The sequence below is a fragment of the Coloeus monedula genome (genome assembly GCF_965178545.1).
Source record: "Coloeus monedula genome assembly, chromosome: 4".
In the NCBI taxonomy this organism is placed as follows: domain Eukaryota; kingdom Metazoa; phylum Chordata; class Aves; order Passeriformes; family Corvidae; genus Coloeus; species Coloeus monedula.
The window spans coordinates 19824070-19846899 of NC_138784.1; the positions used below are offsets into that span (position 1 = coordinate 19824070).

Consider the following 22830-nt stretch of genomic DNA (forward strand, 5'->3'; position numbering starts at 1 on the left):
TGAAAGTAGATGGGTACGTTATCAAAACATCGTGCTTTTTAAACTGTTCATTAAAACACTTCTAACACTCTCTGGGAATTAAAAGTTTTGTTGGTAAAATGTTATCTCCTCCTAGAACTATTTTCAGAAATTAATCTGAACCTTTACAGTAGCAGGAATATAAAGCACATAACAAAGTGGAATCACTACCCTCCTTAAAGTAATTTGCAGCTGATTGATGGAAGTCAACTTTCTCCTCATGTGACCGTGCAAGGTTTGAGAACTTTTTCCTCAAGAATTTTATCGAAACACTTGCTTGAAAACTTGCCCCACAACTTCCATGGAAGTGTCATCATTCATTACAACACTATGAATCTTTACATGGCCCGATATATTTCCCATGAATTTACATTACTTTCGAATATGCTGTTCTGTATGAACATATTGCGACACGAGTTACAGCCCTCACTTTAACAGGAATTCATGTTTCATTAAGTCATGAACACACAGTATACCTTTAAAGGTTTGTCAGGTTTTAACTGACAATTAAATTCTTTGTCATTTCAAGAGAAACATTAAGGGACACAGACTTGTCTTGATTTCTTCCACACTGGAAGTTTTTCTCATCAAATGTTCCTATAAATGGCAAAATTTTTTTGTCAGGCAATTCTTGTGATTAATGTATTTGTGTGTGGGAGTGCAGCTTTTGAATAATATTACTGAAATGTACCACTACCTACAGAACTGGAGGCTTTTACTTGAGTTTAAAGGGAACACAAAATCCTAGACAAACTGGTTTTGAAGATCTTATTTTTATTCTCTGTTCTTTCTTTTGTTGCTCTTTTTGTTCTAGTTGCACCTTTATCTGCCATGCCTTTTTCAAGTCTGTCTTCCTATGCCCTCACCTCTCAGAACACAACTCTGTTCAATTATACCATCAGACATCTTTCTCCTCCCACTTTTTACATTTTTGCCCAGTGTTCACATTTTCTGTCAACTGTGAATAAAATAAAGGGCACCAGCAATAAAAAACACTTCTTAAGCCACATTACTTTCTCCAAGGAAAAGCCATAAAAGTTGCCTCATTTTCATTCAGCTGGTCTTTTCCTCACTCATTGCTTTTCTTGGTCAACCACTGCACTAAGTTTGAAATCGGGTGTAAAGCTGGATTCACGAACCCTCAAGGTCATTACACCAAGGTTTTTCAACCATTACTTCCCAGTTTCCTGGGGGAGACTATAAAACATCCACAAAACCCACAAAAGCAAACTCAGGAGGGAAAAGCCTATCACCACCAACTTTTCAGAGGTACTGGAAGACTTAAAGAGAGTAACAGCTCTGCTGCATATGGCTTGTAGAGCAATAAATTCAGTAAGCATTTCTGTACATGGTAGAAATTCAGCAGTAAACCACTGAGCTGAACAAACACAAACTGGCTCAGCTAGCAAACAGTAAACGAGCTTGGCCTGAAGGGTCCAGCTCAAATGATGCCATCTTCACGACAACAAATACAAGATCAACAGGACCTCTCCTCAGAATGGCACAGCAACACCCTATGCTACCTTTTCACTTAGCAGAGACTTTAAAGGTCACAGCTGAAAACCACACAAAGCTACTGAGATGTTGCTGTCCCCCTCCAATCACAGATTAAAATGACAGATGCTGCTGTTAAATGGCTAACAGAGCAATGAAGCAAGAGAGAATCATTAAAATGATTGAGATTGGTCACCAGAGATATCAGCTTCCATAGTGCTGCACTGAATTATTTATTAGTAAGTTTCCATTGCTACAGAAGTGTCAGCTGAACTCACTCCAGCTTCACCACTCTGTGCACACTAACAGTTGCCAGGGTGAAAAATACATTTGAGGGAGGCCTTCTACAAATAATACTGGCCAGTAACACTTAAACCTTGGGGTTTTTAAGAAATACTACAAATATTCCAAGCAAATTAAACGTTTGGTATAACAGAGGCACTCAGGAAGGGAAGAAAGTGGTGTTGTCTGGTCCACTTCCAGTTCTATTTCTAGAGCTACCTCTTACTTGTGGTGGCACACATCTCTGGGGAATTTCTTGTTTGGTGGAAAAGTTGACTCCAAGACTTCTTTTCCTTTCCTTCTTTCTTCTTGCCTCTCCATGGAAATTCAGAATATCATCCAAACACAACCATCTGCTTCTACACCCACAGAACCCTTCCTAGCACGGGTACACAACAGTCTGTGTAACACCTCTACTCCTCTCTGGCACCTCCTGGAAAGAAGGGAGAAGCACAGGCAGCCTGGGTGGTAGGGACCAAGCTCACCTCCAGCTCCCCACTGCTGAGAGGGCCACAGCACCACCAGCATCCATGTCATGCCTTGTCACTCTCCAGAACATTGCACGTTCCTGAATGACACCGCAAACTGTTACATAAGCCAAAGTTTTACTTATCAAATTGCATGTTATGCTTCAACGTCACACTCTGTAAGTTTACTGCAACTCTTTACCATCTTGATATTTTTTGGTACACAAGTGCATGTATCTGAACCACTAAAACTTTGCAACAATCTCCTCTAAATCCCAGCCAAGGGAGGCAAACACAAGCAACATCACATGCTCTTGTTCAGAGCAGGTTTTGTCATTTATTCCAATAGAAGGTGACTGGAATCAAGGGAAAGGAGAATTACATTCCATGATACATGATTAGACTCAATAATGTCACCCTTTTACAGCACATAGCCAGAGGTTTATAAGGACAGAAAGTGACAATGGGATCTTCCATCCCCATGCCTGGCCTAATTTCTTTATAAATCTTGCCTAAATTAACTCTTGTTTTTAAAGTTTCCAACATAGTTAAGTTGCTCTACAGATAATTATTCCTTATTGTTACAAATCTTGTAACTTCCACTCTAATGTTCTTCAGCTTCAATTTCCCCTCACTGAAAATCTCTCCTATCAGGTCCAAGGGCCCTTCCACTACAGAATTAATATTGTCCGCAACACAGAAATTAAGTCACATCTCTACTGCTTCTAGAGCATGTTAACTGGGCTGCTATTTTTGACATTTTCACCTGGAAACATCCTTTCCAAAGCATCACAGGGATATTCTCTGAACCATTCTCAGTTAGTCAATCAACATCCTTCCTGAGCAGTTGACACCAGTCCTTACCACACAGCTGACAAATACCCAGGTGGAAAAACTTCCCAGCTTCCACTCATACATTTAAACTGTTTTCCCAACCATACCACTGCACAGTGAGCTCCTCTTCAACAGCCCACCAAACTCTTCCTCCTGCTGATACATTCCCCTCCAGCCCCACATCAGAAACTTCTGGTTTTCAGAAGTTTTTGCCATCTTATCAATACAGAACTTCACTGTTTATCTCCAGGAAAATCAGTTTAGTCTCTCTATGCTATTCATACAAAAACCTACCCACAAAAAAAACCAAAATGAAACTTCTTACATATATTTTATTCAAAATATGAGTGAACCAAGCTTGGTATACCATGTTGATGTCTGTTCCATTGCATCTTTAAACACATGGCTTTAATAAGCTTTTTAATCTAAAGCTAATACCTTATCACAACAGGTAATATCTTTGTGGAGCACACTTGTAAGGACTTAGCTCCCACAGGACACGTTATTCCCAATTCCCAGTAACATCTCTGCAATCCAGAAAGTCACCTCATGTCTCTTTCACACTGCCAGACAAACCAACATCTCTGACACACTTAACGAACCCTAAACCAGCATCATCCCTCTCATGTTTGCAAGCAGTGTCCTACATTTATCATGCACTGGTCTGGTACCTTGTGTGATAGTTTGTAATAGTTCATGACAGAACTGCAGCAACGCTGTGTAAGTGACAATGCACTGAACACTGCCTGTAAAATGCTACCCAATGATTACTCTCACAGAAACTGGTGGAGCTGCAATAGCAGGTCTTTCCATAGTCGTAAGACAAGAGGTTGTAACCTAAAAACTGAATGCTCCTCTCACTGCAGCTGAAGAATACAAGGGAAAACACACTCAGTAATGTTTTTCACTATCAATAATCCAGTTTTAGTAAGTAGAAGTATTTGTGGTATCTTTCATTAAACATAGTTAACAACTGCTCCTCACAGCAAATATGAAATTGGATAATGCCAACAAAGATCTGCACAGGATTCCTTCCTTCTCCTCACCATCGCTTCATTCTGTCAACTTCTGTTACTGGGGAATAAAATCACTTAAACAGGGCTTTAAACAAGTCAGAAAAAAAAAAAAAAAGAAAGAAAAAAAAGCCTGCCTTCCTTTGTTATTAGGGATCTAAAATAGTCCAAACCATATGACTAAAAATATACTTAGCATTTTTTATCCTAGGGTAATGCCAAGATTCAAGCATGGTCCATGTACTTTCTAGTAAATTAAGCCAATCAACAAAATGTTTCATTTCCTCTGCCCTTCCTCCTCACTTATCCAGTACACTTCCAGGTTTACCAAGCTAGAGGATTTTAGAAACACTGCCCTCTCCCCTTCATCAAGAAGCATTTCACTTCTAAGAAACAACATGCACCAGATATATTTGTGACGGGCAAGATCAAGTTCAATAAAGACACTAGACCTTTGTATGGAAGACAGTCTCCAAGGGCTCTAAGATGGACAATAGAGTGGAGATTATTTCATTTTAAGCATTTCTGAGGTAAATTACATTGCTACGAGTGTTAATCTCAACATAAACTGAAGTATATATGAAGCGAAAGAAGCAAACTTTCGCATTTAACCAAGTCAAAATTACACTCTCAAGACATTAGGCCTCTAAAAAGTAGCCCCTGGTTATCACATGCCAGTAGCATGTCAACATCTGTACTGTGGGTGCCATAAGGTGATGGTGCTGACAAAAGAATGAAATTTATCTGAAAAATCAGCACCTGTATATTTGACTGAAGCTTGGGCTAGGAAGAAGAAAAACCTATACATTAGAAAACAAGCTATTGATACAATTTTTTCACCAAACATCTGGCACATCTTATAGCATCCTTACTTTCATGCCTGCTCTGTAGAACTCAAGTGACTGATGAAAAGAACTTCACCACACCAAGTTTGTACCACAGTTTCCTTACAGGAGTCTAGTAAATCTGTACATTAAGTTCTTACACCTCCTCAGATTTGTGTCATACACCACTATTCCTACAACACAGATGGGAACATACAGGGGATTTAAAAAAATTTTAAAAGCTATGAACATCTGAGTATTCACTACAGTACCACCTCTCAGCAAGGACTCATTTTGGTGTTTCCTTAACTGTGAAAAAGGTTACTGTAAAGTCCATCTAACACATCCATCTAACCCCCAAAAATTTAATAAAACCTGGCATTTCTAACACTTGCAATTTTCTTTAAAATGTCAGCATGTTCAGATTTTGATGGTGCTCTTGAGCCTTCTGGGTTGTTGTTTGGTTTTTTTTTCCCTCTTTCTCTGCAAGGGATTAGGAGACCGAGAACTTGTCAGTTCCCAAACTGGTTTACATAAACCAGCCCTAATTAGTGCCTCAATCTGCTACAGTCAGCGTCATGAGAGATCTCCACATTTCCCTGAGTATCTCAAAGACTACACCACCAGACAGTATGGAAACAGAAACACCTCTATCTTCAAATAGTTATTGAACAGAACCCATGAAAATTCTCAGTGTGAATGAAATTAAATGTGACTGAGATTCTATGTTGAAATATATACCTCTGGAAAATTCTCCTGCACTAGTTCTTAGTGGCAGCGCAAAATTTTAGTATTGAAGCTAACTATGTAAAACAGCAAAAGGTTTAAAGCTCTTACACCATTATGGAGGGACATATCAGGAAGTCTTTTTCAAAGAAAGCCTGTTCTGAAAAAATAGTTGTCCTCCATTTTAAGTATCACAGAGAACTGCAATCATGATTTTTTAATTGGGTGCCAGAGATGCTTTAGCATTTTTAATGTTTTACATCTATGTGATGATACTTAAATCATTATAAAGAAACCACATAGGCAACGCTTCCAGTTTCACACAACAGTCTCTCTAAAGTGACCTACAATATACACTGCCTCAAATAATTCACTTTTATTCGTTTTTCTCTGATGAGGCTTCCTCTCCCCAAGACACTGTTCCATCATTAAGCCAACACGCAATTAAACAAAATACTGAGTTTTGTATCACTTGGCTTTAAAAAAAACCAAAAAGACAAAACCAAAAACCATTTACACTGCGGTAAGCAACATGGTGGCTTATCTTTTTCTCCACAATATTTCGGTATTCCTTTCTGCTCCCAACCCCCCACAATATCACAACCTTCAGGAAGACTCACGTATTTTCTATTGTAAAATGCATTCGTTTCCACCAAAAGGGGCTGAGAAGTAACGTGCCACCATGTTATCTGTCAGTGTCCCTGCTGCCCCACACCATTAATTCAACTCTTCTGCTCACAGGAAAGCTGCCACCAGCAGCCACTGCCAGCAAGTTCATGCTCATAAAACTCTGCAAAAGTCTGCTGGAACTGATGAGCGTGTTCATTACAAAATATTTTGTCTCCAGTATTGACAGTGTTTTCAAATCCTGTCTCTCACGGTAACATTGAGTCAGGCAGGAAAACAAACATTTCCACTATCTACTTAAAGCTGAAGCTCACTAATTGGAATCTTGCTCTCTCTGGGACGATGCAGAAGACATCTAAAGCAGCAGTAGGGAGACAGCATGACGTATGACAGAATACTCTATAACCTGATTTCAGTCGGCTGCTAGACCTTTACCATTTCATATTGGGTCACCCAAATTTGCACTCCTAAAATTTTCTTGCTTTTCACATGGTCCTGGACAGCCTAGCTTGCCGAATTAAGAGCACTGAGATCTCTACAGATGCGACTGATTCACCTCAGAACATTCAGGCATGCGTTTGCTGCCCTATTGACAAGCTTGGCTCATTAGACCAGAACAAATTTCCAGCAATGGCCTGGTTTGCACACACAGTAATATAGGTGTAACTACAAGGTGGTTTCCTGTTTGATAAATGAGTGTACAGAAATAGAAGAGAGCCAAAAATGCAAGAGCAGCACTGGTTTAGCCAGTAGCCCAGCGAGTCCTCCAGGACCACAAGGTAGGAGCAGTGCTGTTACTCAGGGAAGCAAGCAGATGGAAGGAAGCCGAGCATGTTGGCAAAGCTCTGGGCCCGCGAGGCTACACAGGGAGAGCACATGCAGAAACAGTGTGAAGAAAGGAACTGTTCACATGGGGACTGAACAGTAAATAATTCTGAGGCTAGGGCAAGTGTTGAAGCCAGGCATAAAACAGAAGGCATCAACTGTAAAAAAGGATGTACTAAAATGCATTAGCAAGAACAGTGATTCTCTATATCTGTCAGTTAGAAAGGGGAAAAATCTTTATCTAGACAATTTATGGAGCTTGAACTTGCTATACAAATTATGACTGAGGACCAAGGAGATATTTTAATTCAATCATTTATAGGAACGTTTCCTTAAAGAAAAAATTTTACTGTGTACTCTGAGTTGAACAAAGATCCACTTTCCCTTCAGCTGATAAAACTTCCCGAAAGACCAACAACTCGTAAAAATTACTAGTAAATTATGAAGTTCAAATGAGAAAGGAGTCGCTCTTAAAACAAAGATTTCTCAATAGGAGAGGCTATTTAAGAACAAGCAAGTTCAAATTCAGTTGCTCCTTAACAAATTCATTTCAGAGTAAAAGAGAGCCATGGTGCCATTCTGTCAGTGGCAGCTGTGTTTTGAAAGGTTCTTGCCGCTCCCTTCTGTCCCCTGATACTCATTGCTGCACTCGGAGGTGCCAATACAATTGTTTGCATGACTATGCTCTAAGTCAGGGTTTTAAGAACTATACCATTTAAAGGGGAAAAGACAAAACCAAAACAGTAAAAATGTCCCAATACAGTACTTTAAAAGAAATACAGCCTATATAACAACCACACAAAAAAACTGATGTGACGAGTTAAGACAGAAGTAACAGAAACATCTTAAATTCAATCATTCATGTCTGGCAAGAGACTACACTCCTCTTTCTTCCTCCTCCCCTTTTTTCCAAGTATTCCCTTCCCCAAGAAGAAAAAACCCCACCCATGCCTAACAAGTTCTACTGTTCAGAGCTTGGAAGAAGTATACAGAATGCAAAAACCAACACAAGATGGAATCAGGTAATTTTTCTCTGGTTTTCAGTAAGAGGGAAGATGGAACTCCCTGAGAAGCAAGAGAAGCTTCCAAGAGAAGCACTGAGGAAAGTAAAGAGGGGAATGTTTCCTCAAAAAAATCCCATTAAAGGATTTTCTTCCAAAAAGGGGGGGGGGGGGGGGGGGGGGGGGAAGGAAGAAAAGGAATTTAAGCTTACCATATTGGTTAGAAGAAACCATACTACTGTGTTTGTGTAGCAGAATCTACTGGTCTTGTATCCCTATTTGAACAGGCACACATTATGACAATTCAACATTCCAGACTAACATAAAACACTGATATGAAACAACACTGAGCTCAAAAGACTAGCTTTGACTATTATTGCTGTGTCTTCTGATTAAATATACATAACACCTGCTGTAATGTGTAAAACCGGAGGAAAATCTAGAGGGTTTACTTGTTTAAAATAGAAATTGATTGCTTCATGAACAGCCCACTTACCAAAGCATAGTTTTTATTTAGAAATGTGCCATTTTCCATAAACACCAACAGAGAATAGTATGAAGAAGCCTGCAAGATTTTTTTGGATGCCAAACAGACTATTAATATGATTATCAGAGACTACATCATCACAAGTCATGCTACTCTTAATTACACAGCCACTGAACAATTTCTGCATGAACATAAGTGTTTAATTAAAGATAAAATACACTTAGCATGTCCTTTTCAACTGCTCAATATAAAAAAAAATCCTACACATTTAGGAAAAACCCCACCTGTTCCCCAAAGAGGAACAGGAGTTTGAGACATGCACAACATTTATTGTTAGTAACATATTCCACTGGCTTTGATACTCCTTCATGAAAGCAAATCAGAAAAATCAACCAAACCCAAATGTTCTTCTCAAATATTTATGTTTCAAACAAAACTTTTATTTCAAAATTTTCCACCTAACTTGAGACAACGGAGCTCCAATTTAAAGGCTCTACATTCTTTAGACTGGAAGAGACAGGATGAAATTCCTGCCTCAACAGTTTTGAAGCAGTAAGGAATCCAGTCCCAGAAGTCACAAAGGATGCAATAATGCCATTTCTCTTACACTGCAGAAACAAATCAGGAAGCATCAACAAGCTTATGACCTGAAAAAGTTTCCAAGCAAGATGAACCATACTAAAGTTAGCACAATGAATACATTGCAGGTTTTAGAGACAGTTCAAAGGGAGCTTTAGTCATTGGGGTTCCTCATCTCATGAACTTCACATGGCTCCCTGTTCTTTCCTGCTGACAGACTGTGTTCATGCTCCTTCCCACTGCAGTAAAAGAAACTTAAGGAAGGCACTGTAGAATTACCAGAGTAAACTGTTATCAGGTTACTGTATGATGTAGCTCCCAAGGTGAGCACAATAGAAACAGAATTTGAGACAGTGGTTCCAGTTAAACTTTGGGAGGGTTCATACAGCCAAACTAACACAGATAGTCTTCAACCTTTATGCACTGTTCAATCATGAAAATAAACTACCTGATTTAATATTTCCCTTATCTCTCAAGGGAGGGGTAAAACCCCCCAAAACAAACAAACCAGAACACACACATGTTAATGCATTATGAGGACAACCCAGTACTACGTGCCTGAGCCTACATGAGTGTTTCACAAACACCTGCTGTTTTGGGTGGTTGCTTTCCCTGTCTATGACAACCTATATTTAACATCCACCTGTGCTTTTCACCTGTCCTGCAAATAATTCCATCCACAAGAATTGATCTTAAACACTCTGAAGAATACAAATAGCCGCTATTTTATTTAATTCATTACTTTCATTCTGCTGGTAATAGTCTCAATTTTTCCAGCTCTCTCAAAACTAAAAGCATCGAATCTCAAAATACATTTTCACAGACCCCAAGTCCACTAATTCATTAGAAATGTAATTTCTGATTATGAGAAATGGAAGTAGGAGCTATAATTATTCACTCAATTCATGATACTCAGCTTCATAAAGCATATTAACTCTTGCACCTGCATTTGGAAGATGTAAAATACATATCTCTGCTTTTGAAAATACCTATAAAGCTATCTAACATCATATTTACAGAGAACAAGTTTTAGATGTGGCCTCCAAGGTTGATGCTATTTATAGGAATGAAGGAAAGTACTGGAGAGTATTTCTGAAGTATTAAGATACTAAGTCACATAGATGTTTTTACTGAATATATGATCCAACATAAGGCTGCATTCTGCTCTTCAAGGGCTGAGTTTTATTTCCAAATATAAAATAATACAACCATTCTAAATTGTCAGTGCAATTTCACACATCAATAGCATGTTTCAATGATGGCTTTGGCTCATTAAAAAGTACATCAAAACACCATCATTTGAGTGTTATTTAATAAAACAATCTGAAAGAACGTCTTTAAGGTTTCTAGAACTATCTCTACCTGACTTCTCTGCTAAAACTTTACACATGGTAACTAGCAGCAGTAAATACTAAAGAATCATAAGAATACATCAGTACAGAAACTATATTCACTTTTGTTTCTAAGTTTCTAATACTCCCAGGATTTTAAGAAGATTATACCTCCAACTGACACCGTCTGCTTGGAATCCAGTCAATTCAAAAAGAAAGAAACTGGATTTACTTTCATTTCACATTCCTCAGCTTTCCTAATCCTTCTGACAAATTTTACAGTTTTAAGAACATGGCTGTGGTAGAAGCAGCAAAGTAACTACTCACAGAGGCAAACAAAGTAAACAGACTAATACAACTTATTTTCTTGAAACTTCCTTGCTTGTATTAATATTGGATAAAATATTTCTTCAGAAAACTTTGATGCTAATCAAAGTTGATAAGCACTTACATAATTTTTTTAACCAAGTTACTATAAAAAGCACATGCACTCTAGAAAGACAAAGGAAAACTTTTTTTTTTTTTTTTGTTCTTTCAGAATGGAACAGATTACATCTTCTAAAAATTTAATGTCAGTGGCTGGAAGCCCAAATCTATTTCATCTTTCGCCATAAGCACAGGAAGTAAGGTCACTGACAGATTTTAATTGAAAACATCTTCAAACCAGACTTCTGCTCTAGATCAGGATTTTGTTCTGTGACGTGCAGTTTCTATCGTAATATATCACACAAGTTAATCCCAATTTAGCAGCAGCTTCAGTTTTAAATACAGACACCACTGGAGAAGTTACCCAACCAGAATCCAGTGTAGCTGACAAACAACCGCCTGTCTCCCATTCAAAAGTAACCTGATACTAGCCCAGAGGGGTCTGCTACACAAATGCTTGGAGCTCTGTCTCAACTGTATCGTTGTGGCTTTGTGGTTGAGCAGTGCTCACTGCTATCTGCATACATGAGGTGGAATTTATTTACAAGAGAATTACGGGCCACAGGAAAAGGTGAGACAGGCTCAACATCTAATCAAGTTCACACCCAACTGGAAGAATAAACGCTCCCTCCACCACTGCAGCATCAAACAACTGCCTTTAAATGAGGGAAGAACTTTACTTAGAGATTCTCCACAAACTAGTTCAATACACTACTGGCTGGGGAGTAAAAAAAAGGAGATCCTTCTTTCTTGTAAGACATCATATCATTTTCTTATTTAGTATCAAAAGATGCAATAAGGAGTTTAGTCCAATAGGGTGTGAATTAAGAATAAAGAGGCTGAAAACAAAATCTGTACATCGTATCAATTCTACTTAAGAAAAAAGATCTTTACCTGTACTACGTGACCATTTATTTTCAGATGCATTTACAGTTCTCAAATATATCTTAGCAGGCATCTGAGAGTTTTCTATTAAAACTGAGACCAGCTACCAATTAAGAAAGTGCCCTTCTGCACAGCTTTAAGGCAAGTGCTGAAGTATTCAGGGCAGCCATGAAAACCCCTCCTACTCTGCAACATCAAGCAGCCCTCCTCTTACCACAAGACTTCCCAACTCAGCTTTCCATCATCAATACCCTAATCTACATTTCCAATTTCACCCACTCTTACCACAGCTCCAGCCCCAGTGTTACCTTTCTTTTCCTTATGTCAGTATCCTCCTGACCAAAGTTCCTACCCCTCCTTGCTCTCACCCTGCCACACCAACCAATTTCAGACAGAGGGCACAAAGACAGCTCCACGCTGCCTTAACCATCCAGAAAAGCTTCGTCAGGACACACTCCTTGCAGAGCTGAGAACTACACACACCTCAGACAAGCCCAGCAAGCTCACAGCTCTGGCCAGGACACCCCTGCTGCTCTCCCAGCAGTTGCTGCTCCAGCTGGGACACCAGGTGGGACACCCATTGTCTATCAGCTACTGAAGAACCAAAGCTTTGCCTTCTCCCTTTGACACAGACCCACAGCCGGCAGCACACACAGCATGGCAACTGAAAGATTTGATCTGGTGCCATTCATTTGCCCAGTCTCCCAATTATCTTGCATCACTTAGGACGTCTTGCTTGCACCATCACTCCCTTTCCTAAGGACAAGGGCAAATCCTACATTGTGTGCCAAGATGAAACAGTTCCCAGCTTCCCCAACTATACATTTCATAGAAATAGCAATAAAGTGTTTTGAGCACAATACTGCCTCTCTCTATCCCACCTGTGAGATATAAAAATGCTAGTAATAATTCAGTTGATGAATAAAGATGTGCACACTCAGATCCACACCACTTACTTGTACCTGTTGTCTCAGTGATAACCTATGCAGCATCATAAAATGCTTCACAAACAGAACTTGCATGGAGAGCAATTTACAAAGTTAGTGTGTTCATCCTGCCTGTTACTACCATGGATAAAGTCACTATCATAAGATTATAAAATGTTCTCTGAAACCTTAAAAAATGTTAAGCCTAAAAATCAACCAACATAAAAACCACAGACTGTTTCTTCACTTGATCAGTACACCAAAGTTCTCAGTCATGAGCAATATTAGTCCCAATGCTGCAGTCTGCACATAAATTACATTATTTATTATTCATAGTATCTCACAAAAACAGAACTGCAAAGTATTTCATATCACTGTTGCAATCTTCTTCTGTCAGATTATACCAGCTCATCTGTCAACTCCAGTGACACATTACATTATTGCCCCAAACCATGCAACTCAGGGTTTCATTATCCCCACTGTTAAAAAGATCACCAGTTAGAAAACCTGTCTTGTTCACCTGAATTTCGAGTTTTCTTCTCAACCTAAACCTAAATAATAGTTATTTATTACACTTCTCTTTATGTTTAATCTTTTATGTTTGAATAAAGTCCTGTCCGTCTGGCTTTTTTTCTAGATTAGACAGTCCCAATAATTCTGCAATCTGAAATGTCTCCAATAGCCTTCCTTGAAGGACAAGGCCTTTTACTTTTACAGCATTCCAGCTCTTCTGCTACTGAAGAAAACAAGGTATTACACAGGATATGCCCAAGTTCAAAACCAATGTGTTCACAAGGTCCATCACCACTGTGATCCTGTTGAATCCCATTCTGTCTGCGATCCCTGATAAACACCAGGTCTTTAATACAACACTATTACATTGTCTAGTCCCCACCCTGCAGTTATGCAGATTTTCAAGTCCTTCAGTATGACACTAGTATGCATGTTCCTTACTGAAAAGCATGGATTTCAGGCCCTTGATTTACTATGTTCCCACCATGCCTCCCTCCTCTTCCCTTACCTGATGATGAATTTTAACCTTTTGTCTATTTCAAACCACAAGACCTGACATGCTGTCTTGACCAGACAGCTAAAGCCAATTCAAAATTCTATACAGGGTATTAATTCATAGAAGAGAAGCCTCTCTAAATCAGAGGGGAGAATAGAAAAGGACTAAAAAGATTTGAAAATAGTCTGCACGTGAAGAGCAAACAGGCAGGGGATGTAGGCTGAAACTGCTAAAACTGAAACTGAGCAAACATCAGTAACCATGATTTTTTTAAAAATATTTGAGCTCTTAAAAAAAAAAACAAAACAACATCAAAATCCTACTGCACTTTGATACAGCATAGTACATCTTCCCATCTCTAAGGCTAATTAACGCACTAAAAACATCTTAATACAGTAAATTCATCGTGTTACACCACCACCTGTTACCTTCTATTTGCTTACAACTAGTTTGTTTATTTATTTCTTACACTACTTTTCTGTAGAGTCAAGTTCTGCAGACTGGTTTATCATCTACTGGACCTTTACTGTTCTCAAGACAAAAGTCTGGCTTTCTGATCAACTTTTTTGCTCACTGTTGTTGCATCTGGACATTCCTTAGTATCTTGAAAATCAAATGACGATCTGCATCTGAGAAATCATGTTTTACAAATGGTGAAACTAAGAAACAAGGTCAAATTCTGAGAGCCTAATTTGAAACATTAATTAGTATTTAGAATTTCAGACACAACATCTATTTAAGAACAGCTTCCCTTGATTTCTTTGGCAGCTGGAAGCACTCAGCATTTCTGCAACACAGATCCCAGAGGTCTGACATCCAGTAAATGAGGAACACACACAGCTAGTGACCACCTGTGGGAAGCTTGGTTTAAGCAACTTGAGCATCACTGAAACTCTGCAACAGCAACACAACTCCATTGTCTAGGACAGCATTTAATTACATTAACAGTGAAACCTTTATTCAAACTTCCCTGTCCCTCCCTTCACGTCACACCTTCAAACACCTGCTACAGATGGAGCAAAATCCTGCAGATAACTTCTTCATTTGCTATCCGATTGCCATTTTTCCCCAGAGCAGAATCAGTCACTGAGCAGTCCTGTCTGCGTGTATGTGTATGTGCAGAGTTATGTGCAGGTGCCTCTACAGCTATAAATATTGTCTATATGGATACATGCTTTGTGACCATGTGAGCACAGCTGTACAGCAGCTTACAGGTACAGAAGTTTAAACTTGTACAGGTTAACAGGTTATTTTAATGTCAATGTTTCCAACTTGCTGATTTTTGCCTCTGCAGTTTTCATATGCCGCTACAACTTTTGTGGAGGAATTTTTCCAGTTCTTAAAACAAACTTAGAAAAACACTTCTGTCACAAGTCTGATTCATGCACATTCATGAAACATTCCAAGGAGTAGCAGCAGATTATCATGCTTCTGGCTAAGAGGAGAAAAGGACCAACACTCTGAAGCCCTGAATCCTGTGCCAGATTCTGAAGGAAGTGTCCCAGAGCAGCAGGCATACATTTTCCCATTCCTAAATTGCAAGCTTGATGCTTTTGGTCACATCTCCTCCAGTCTTGTCCCAGTCCCTTTCTTCCCCACTTCTGATTCATCCTTTCAACACTATTTTTTGATGTTTATTTTCCTTTTTTAAACTGAGTCCATCTGTGTTTCCCAGTATGCTTATCCTACTACCAGACTGCATTGCTTGCTTCATCTAGGATTAAATTCTGCATTGCACTTTCCCTCATCTACAGACCTATTTTACACCACTGACCTACTGTCTTGCCCCCTAGTCTTTGTGCCCTGCCAGCTCCACTTTCGTTCACCTGACAAACCTTCTTGGATTTGTGTCTCTTCCCCTCCTACTCCTACAGCTTCCAGGTTTCTGGACACATCTCATCAGCAAGCAGAAGAGTGACTGGAAAGATCCTTAGACCCTTACTCCAAACTAAACTTAAGTCCCATGTTGGCTCCCTCTAAAGCCTTCTTTCTGTTTGCCCTCTTGGGCCTAATGCAGTCAAAGACCACCACACAACAGTGCACCAGAAGGCAGATGCCAAAGATGCCCTAAAGAAAGTAAAGCATTACAAAGCAGAGACATGTCCTTAAACACAAGGCAGGCAGGTGCCCAGTTCTCAGTCCTTAAGCTCAATCAAGTCCCACTTCAGGAGCAGTTCAGATAGATTTTCACAGCAAAGTCCAATCTTTCATATAACATTTTGGGCTATGGGAAGCATGCTGAGTACATCTACCCAGGTGATACATATACTCCTGGTCAGTACTGATATGGGACCAGGTGAGGTCCCATGAGAACAGGCCTTATTCAAGCTTCAGCCGACAAAAAAAATGTCATCTTCTCTATTGTAGCCATGTCTACCTACATTCAGTCATTACCAGCTTTTGAAGCACAAAAATCACTTTCAAAGCAGGAGTGGATAAAACATCCCCTTCAGAGCAGACACAATCCACCAAAGTTTAACTGCATGCTCCAAAGCATACGGGTATTAAAGTTGTTCAGAAAAGAAGCTGGCAGAACTCAAAGCAGAAGCCATTGTTTTCCTCTTGCCTCAACATCAGAAGTTGCTGAACTCTTTCAACTGATATTTTGCAAACAAGAAAAAGCTTCAGCCCATAGCTAAATGCACACTTTACAAAATCTCAATTGAAATATTTAAGTTTGTTCACAACTCCACCGCAAAACAGAAATATTTCTTAGACACATCTTATAGCTTTAGTAAGATCCAGCACAATCAGGCCTGTTTACCATTTTCCAATATTTACTGGGCATTCCACATGCCATTAACTACATTAATGAATGAGTGATGTGAGTACTGATGGTCAATTTTATCTTTTTCCCCCCAGTCTCATGTGCTAGGAAAAACAGACCACTAATGCATTGCTCTTATAAAAGGTTTTCCCTTAGTCTTCCAAAACAGCTGTCCCCAGTAACATCAACAGCTGAAAACACAGGATATATACACAGTATATATAGGGAGTGTCACTCAAAGTTGTTATTGAGCTCATGTGTGTTTGGCAATCACTACAGAAAAGCATAGAAATATATTACTTTTCAAGAGATAGAAAGGCATCATATCAGGTAACTGCAGGGCAAAAAAACTGTCCATACTTACAAGGACTCCATGAGAATGGGATTCATATACGTGAGCCAAAATAGAAATTAAGTCTGCACAATTAAGTTTATTAATGCTACCATTTTACTAAACTATGTGATTCTAAGACAAAATTTAAAAGATAACCATTTCCTTGCAGCTTGTTCCTTATACCCAGGTTCCCAGGACACACTTTATTTAATAACTCTTATGCAATTAGCATTCATCGTGCTGTATGCCACAATGGGCCAGGCTGGAGACACACACTGGTACTTAAGGACATCATCCATAATAACTCTTACACAACCAGTGTTATTCATACTGTCTGCCACAATGGGTAAAGCTGGAGACTCACTGGTAGTTTAGGAGATCAGCCACAAGCAGATCTACTTTCAAATGAAGGAAAGCCATGTCTCCCACAGCTGAAGTGAGACTGTATTATTAAGAAGTCTGTTCTGCCTCACTTCTCTCCCAAGCAACTCCCCCACACACACACATTCTGAACTGACAAGCAAGAACAGGGATGTCAGAACCTGCCATTTACCACAATCCCCAGCTTCCCAAGACTTCTTGGAAAAGATATGTGCTACAGCAAGAGTCACTGTTCTGTAATGTGCCCAGTTCCTGAAATCTATTACCCAAGGTAGGTCAAAGCTGTTAAAGCCTGCTTTGCTGTAGTCATGCTGTATTTCAAGTCCCAGCCCTGCCTGCAAAGTCTAAGACCTTGCTTCACAAAAAACACTCACAAAACAGACACCACCAAACAAAAAGCTGCACTGTCCACTAGCTTGTTTAGCATTCTTACTTCTTGAAAGAACATGCAAACAAAAAACACATTTCCTCTAGCATGACTACAAGTGTAGCTTGTAGACACGAGGCTGACATAAATAAAGCTAGCACAGCATAGAAAGCAGTCATAAAGAGAATCCTCCAACCATATGAGTCTTCTGTGAAAATGAACTGGAAGCAAGCTTGACAAGATGAACTGGCCACAAGAGACACAATGCCAACTCAAGTGTTTGCAACAGACTAATGCAATTAAGTTGAATAAACAATATCCTGCAACTGTCCCATAAGACAGCTACATCTGATTCCTTGCTTGACCTCCACAACTTGCCTTTGGTCCCTGAGTCTCTGAGGAGACTCACTGCAGTCTTTTCAGAGTCCAACACAGAGTTCTCCTCCCTCTCATGCAAACAGCACAGTGAGACAAGATAAATCCTCCTGATTGTCAGTGCAGGAGTTGTACAGATTGTGCAATGGAACAAAAGCAAAAACACAGCCTGTGCTGAGCAGCAAGACATTCGAAGAGCCTAGTCAAGGCCCTGCTTCACTGAGGTGCTCAAATGCAGACCTACCTTTAGCACATTGGCAGTCCAACCACATACTAAGAGTTCAGCATCTGCTTAACTGGGGAAGCTGAAGCCCTGATTCAGCGCCATGTGACTTTTGTGGGAGCTGGATCAAGCATTCCAAAACCCAAGTTGTTTAACTACTAAACTTTCTTAAGTATTGACTTTGCTATTTCAACTGCAAGTAAGTGGCCACTCCACTCTTAACTGTATGCTTCTTCTGTGTAACCCAGAGCTGTAGCAGTTTGCTCTTGCTGTCCCTAGACTGGTCAAGACCATATGGCACTGAAGACATATGGCAAATGAACTGCACCCTAGAGAGATTTACAAGAGTTGTAAATATGTTGATCAGTTAAGTGAATGCTGTCCAAACCTGCTGCATTTGGTTAGTATACAGCTCTTCTGATTCACAGCACCCATTACACCATCAAAACATTTCAAGACTAAAGAAAGCATTACGATAAAGACTGTGTTTTCTAAACCTTATGGGCCCCAGACAGAGAAATCAGACTCCTGTCACACTTTTAAATAAAGCATTTCACTAAATGAAAAGGAACAAAACAGTCTTGTTCTCTTCAACCTGCGGACTTTAAATATCTGCAATCGATGGACCATTTCTGAGATGCCTACAAAAAAGCATCCTCTGAAGAGCAAATTTACTCTTAGTATCCTCAAGTTCATTGCACATGATTCACATGCCCAGTGGAAACTGAAAACATAGAGGACTCTCAAATCAAAACAGCTTAAAGGCTCCTGTCCTAGACTGAGCAGGAAAGCATCGCTTTGGGCAAGATCTGTTGTCTCTCAGTACTCTATTCCAGCAGCTCAAATGCTGGCTGAGTTACATAATATTTCTACTGCTGTTTTTAAGTTATACAAGAATGCACAATAATCACACAAATGTTTACAGAAATTCACAGCTATGTTTAATTAAAAGCTACTATGTATTAGAGAAATAAACAAAAACCTTCACTGACTTACTATGAAAATACAGAAAAAATCCCCAGCCATTCTACAAGGCAAAAAAAACACAAGCAGATTTCCAATTTATGAACCTACTGCTTTGCCTTCTACTTGTATGCAATGCCTGATCTATTTAAGAAAAAAAAAAAAAATCGCTGAAGTTTACTATGAACTATCAATTTTCACGTAGCCTGGAATGGAACACCTCTTGCAGGCTACGAAGGGAGCTGGAGGAGAATGTAACTTCCCTGAAAAGCTAACTAGTCACCTCCAAAACACGAACTACTTTCTGAAGTGGAATAAAGGATTATTATAAAGAGATAAGCATGTTTTATAACACCAAGGTTCTTAAGCACCCAACAATAATCACAATTCTTGTGTTTGACAAAAGAGTCAACACTAGTTGGTCTACTTCATGAAACAGGTTACTGCGGGTTCTTATCACTTCTTGCCACTTATCAACAACTTACTGCTGTTGATAAAAATGTATTACTTTATACCCGTTATCTACCAAAAAGAAAACCTAGTCACAGCAAAACCATCTTTTCATGAAATGGTAGTTGTTACAATTTTTTTAAAAGTATTAAAGATAACCCAAGAAGTGCTATGGGACCAGAACCAAATGAGACATCTTTGTGATTAAACTATCTGCTTAACTACAGACTAATTTTGATACCTAGAGCCACAAGAGAAAAGAGAAGAGAAAAAAAAGCAGTCACATGGCTTTTCCAAAACACCTACTGAATACACCACCCTCTGGAGCCCGAACCGTTCTCTCCACACCCAAGTCATGCCACGGCGGTGCTTGGTAAGTCGTACTGGGCGTTTCGAGAGGCTCCGATGCCTCCTCACTCGAAAGGTGAAGGAGAGCCAGGCTACCCCGCATGCACCCCGCAGGTGCTACCGCCGCCCGACACGGAGCACCTCCAAACGCCCCGGGCGCTGAAGCCACAACTCGGGGCGACCACTGGCACAGGACACCCCACACGCCCGAAACGCCGGGTGTCCCCTTTGTCCCCGCACCGCTTCTCTCCTTCGCTTCCCCGGGTCGGGTCCCAGCCCCGGAGCCTGGGGGCTGCCACGGCCCCGCACAGGAGCGTTCGCGGTCTGGCTGCGAACAATGCGCGCCTTTTCTGGCGGAGCTCCCCGGCCGCGCCGCGCCGGCCCCCGGCCCCCGCCCGCCGGCACTGCCGCATTGTTACCGGCGCTGCCGCCCCCCGCACCGCCCCGCTCCCGGCACGGCCCGGGCCCCGCACACCTGCCCCCCGGGCCCCCTTTGTTCCCTTACCTGCGGCGGGCGAGCCCCGCAGCGCCGGCACGGCGAGCAGCAGCGGCAGCAGGGCGGGCAGCGCCGGCCGCCACCGCGCCGCGGCCACCACGAAGCGTGTCATCCCCTCCATGGCACGGCACGGCCCGGCCCGGCGTCAAGTCATCGCGGCGGCCCCCGCGTCCCCCCCGCGGGGGGCTGGAAGGGCTGGGCGGGCTCGGCGGCTCCTCCCGGGTGCATCCACCGCCGGCGGGGCTGGGACGCCCGGGGACGGGAGGCCGCCGCAGCACCCACCCTTCCCCACGCCCACCCCGTGGGGAGCGTTCACGGGGGCAGCGCCGCGGCGCCTCCCAGGAGCGGCGGTGCGGGGGCGAGCGGTGCGGCGCGGTGCCCCGAGGGCAGGCGGAGGGGAAGCCCCCGCACTGCAGGACAGCGGGGCTCCTCGGCGGGGCGGCTACGGCCCTTCACGTGTGAGAAGGCGGCGGTGGCGGCAGCCCGGACCCGGCACCCGCTCGCTCCCCGCCCGCCGGCGACGCGCTGCCCCCGGCGGAGCCCGGCCCGCGGCGGCGCGCACAGCCGGCCCGCCCGCCACCTGCGCGCTCCCGGCCGCGTCCGCGTCTGCGCGGGGGCGCGCCTGGCCCGCCCCCTCCGCCGGGGCGGTGGGGAACGGAGGGGCGGGGCCAGGGGCGCGCCCCGCGGGAGCCGTGAGGGGCGGGGCGGCCGCAGCTCCGCCCGGCGCCTCCCGCCTGCCCCGCCCCGCCCCGCCGAGGCGTCTGGAGGTGCCCTGGTGGCTCCCGGTGTCTGCTCCGCGGGTGGTGCGGCCTCAGGATTCGCTGCTTCCTAACTGCGCTCTCCCCACGGCACAGCGAGGTCGGGAAGCTGGTAGTCCCGTCCCTCAGCCCTTAGGGCAGGCTGAGTGGTGCCTGGGCTCTTCCCACAGGCTGTGCACGGAGTTTTGAGAGCTGAAACAGTAACAAATGTCCCAGCGGTAAGGTAGAAAGGGCAGCAATGCGGGCAGAGCTAGGTGACAGGACAGCCAGGCAGCATTACTGTTGCTCCAGGGGATTGCAGACGTAAGGACAGGGAGGCCTTTTCACCACAGGGTTTCTCCTGAGCCCTGCTCTCCTCAGAAGCAGCAGTCATAGAACCACAGAATATACTGAGCTGGGAGGGGGACCCTACACAGGACAACCTCAAAAGTCACACCATGTGCTTGGGAACGTTGTCCCAACACTTCTCTAGCTCTGTCGGGCTTGGTGCTGTGACCACTTCCCCTGGGAAGCCTGTTCTGCTGTATAACCACCTTCTGGGGGAAGAACCTTTTCCTAATATCCTGCTCAAACCTCCCCTGACACAGCTTTGGACCATTCCCTCGGGTCCTGTCACTGGTCACCAGAGAGAAGCCAGTGCCTGCTTCTCTGCTTTCTCCCAAGAAGCAGGTGTAGAGTGCTATGAGGTCTCCTCTCAGTCTCCTCCAGGCTGAACCTACCGAATGACTTCAGCTGCTCCTCGTATGGCTTCCCCTCAAGGACCTTCACCATATTAATGGCCCTCCTTTGGATGCTTTCTAATAGTTTTAAATCCTTTGTTATATTGTGGCACCCAAAACTGCGCACAGGACTCAAGGTGAGGCTGCAGCAGCGCAGAGCAGAGCAGAACAATCATCTCCCTTGACTGGCAGAGATGCTGTGCTGGATTCATCCCAGGACATGGATGGTCCTTTTGGCTCCCAGGGCACACCCTCGCTAAGGAGCACCAGTGACAGCTGGGAAAAGATCCCACCACAGATTAGAGCTGGGCTCACGTATTTTTCAGTTGGACTCACAATTAAACAGGCTATCAGTTCATCCAGAGCACATCCATTGCAACAGAAATGGCTCACTCCCAGAGATGGATGGAAGGAGCGAAGAATTCATTTTGCTGACATAGAGAAGTAAAACAGTAAGCTATACCTGTACCTCACACAGTGCACATCACATCGTAATATCACTCAGAGAGCAAAGGAAAATAAAGCATGGCAAGTCCTTGGCAATGGAAATAAGGAAAGCTGAAATCACATCAGCTGAAGATGTGGCTCAGTATAGACACAATGAGTAAGGGGAGGGCGTGAAATCTCAAAAAAAACCACCTGGTTTTACATTAGACATCTTCAGGGTCAAAAAGTCCACAGATGCCCTTTTATCAAAGGCAATCGATGATGATGAGTATTTCAGGCCTTCTAGCACAAGACCTATACTTTCATTCTAAAAGTCTCAGTCAGTACGATATCATTTTCTTTCAATTTGTACGGTGGAGAGATGTTTTACAGAATATTTCATGGGTGTTTACAACATAAATCTTAAATCAAACGTAAAAATCTAAGCTATAAAATCCCATGCAAAGAT

General features: G+C 42.3%; 1 protein-coding gene across 1 annotated transcript in view; it reads right to left on the reverse strand.

Annotated features, from left to right (window-relative positions):
- The window catches only part of KIAA1549, a 143063-nt gene extending 122433 nt beyond the window's left edge, over positions 1 to 20630 (reverse strand). Inside the window, exon 1 of the mRNA XM_082279621.1 lies at positions 20468 to 20630. Coding sequence (XP_082135747.1) covers positions 20468 to 20579 — 112 coding nt within the window. The 5' untranslated portion in view covers positions 20580 to 20630. The remainder of the gene's footprint in view (positions 1 to 20467) is intronic.
- Positions 20631 to 22830: the final 2200 nt, after the last annotated feature.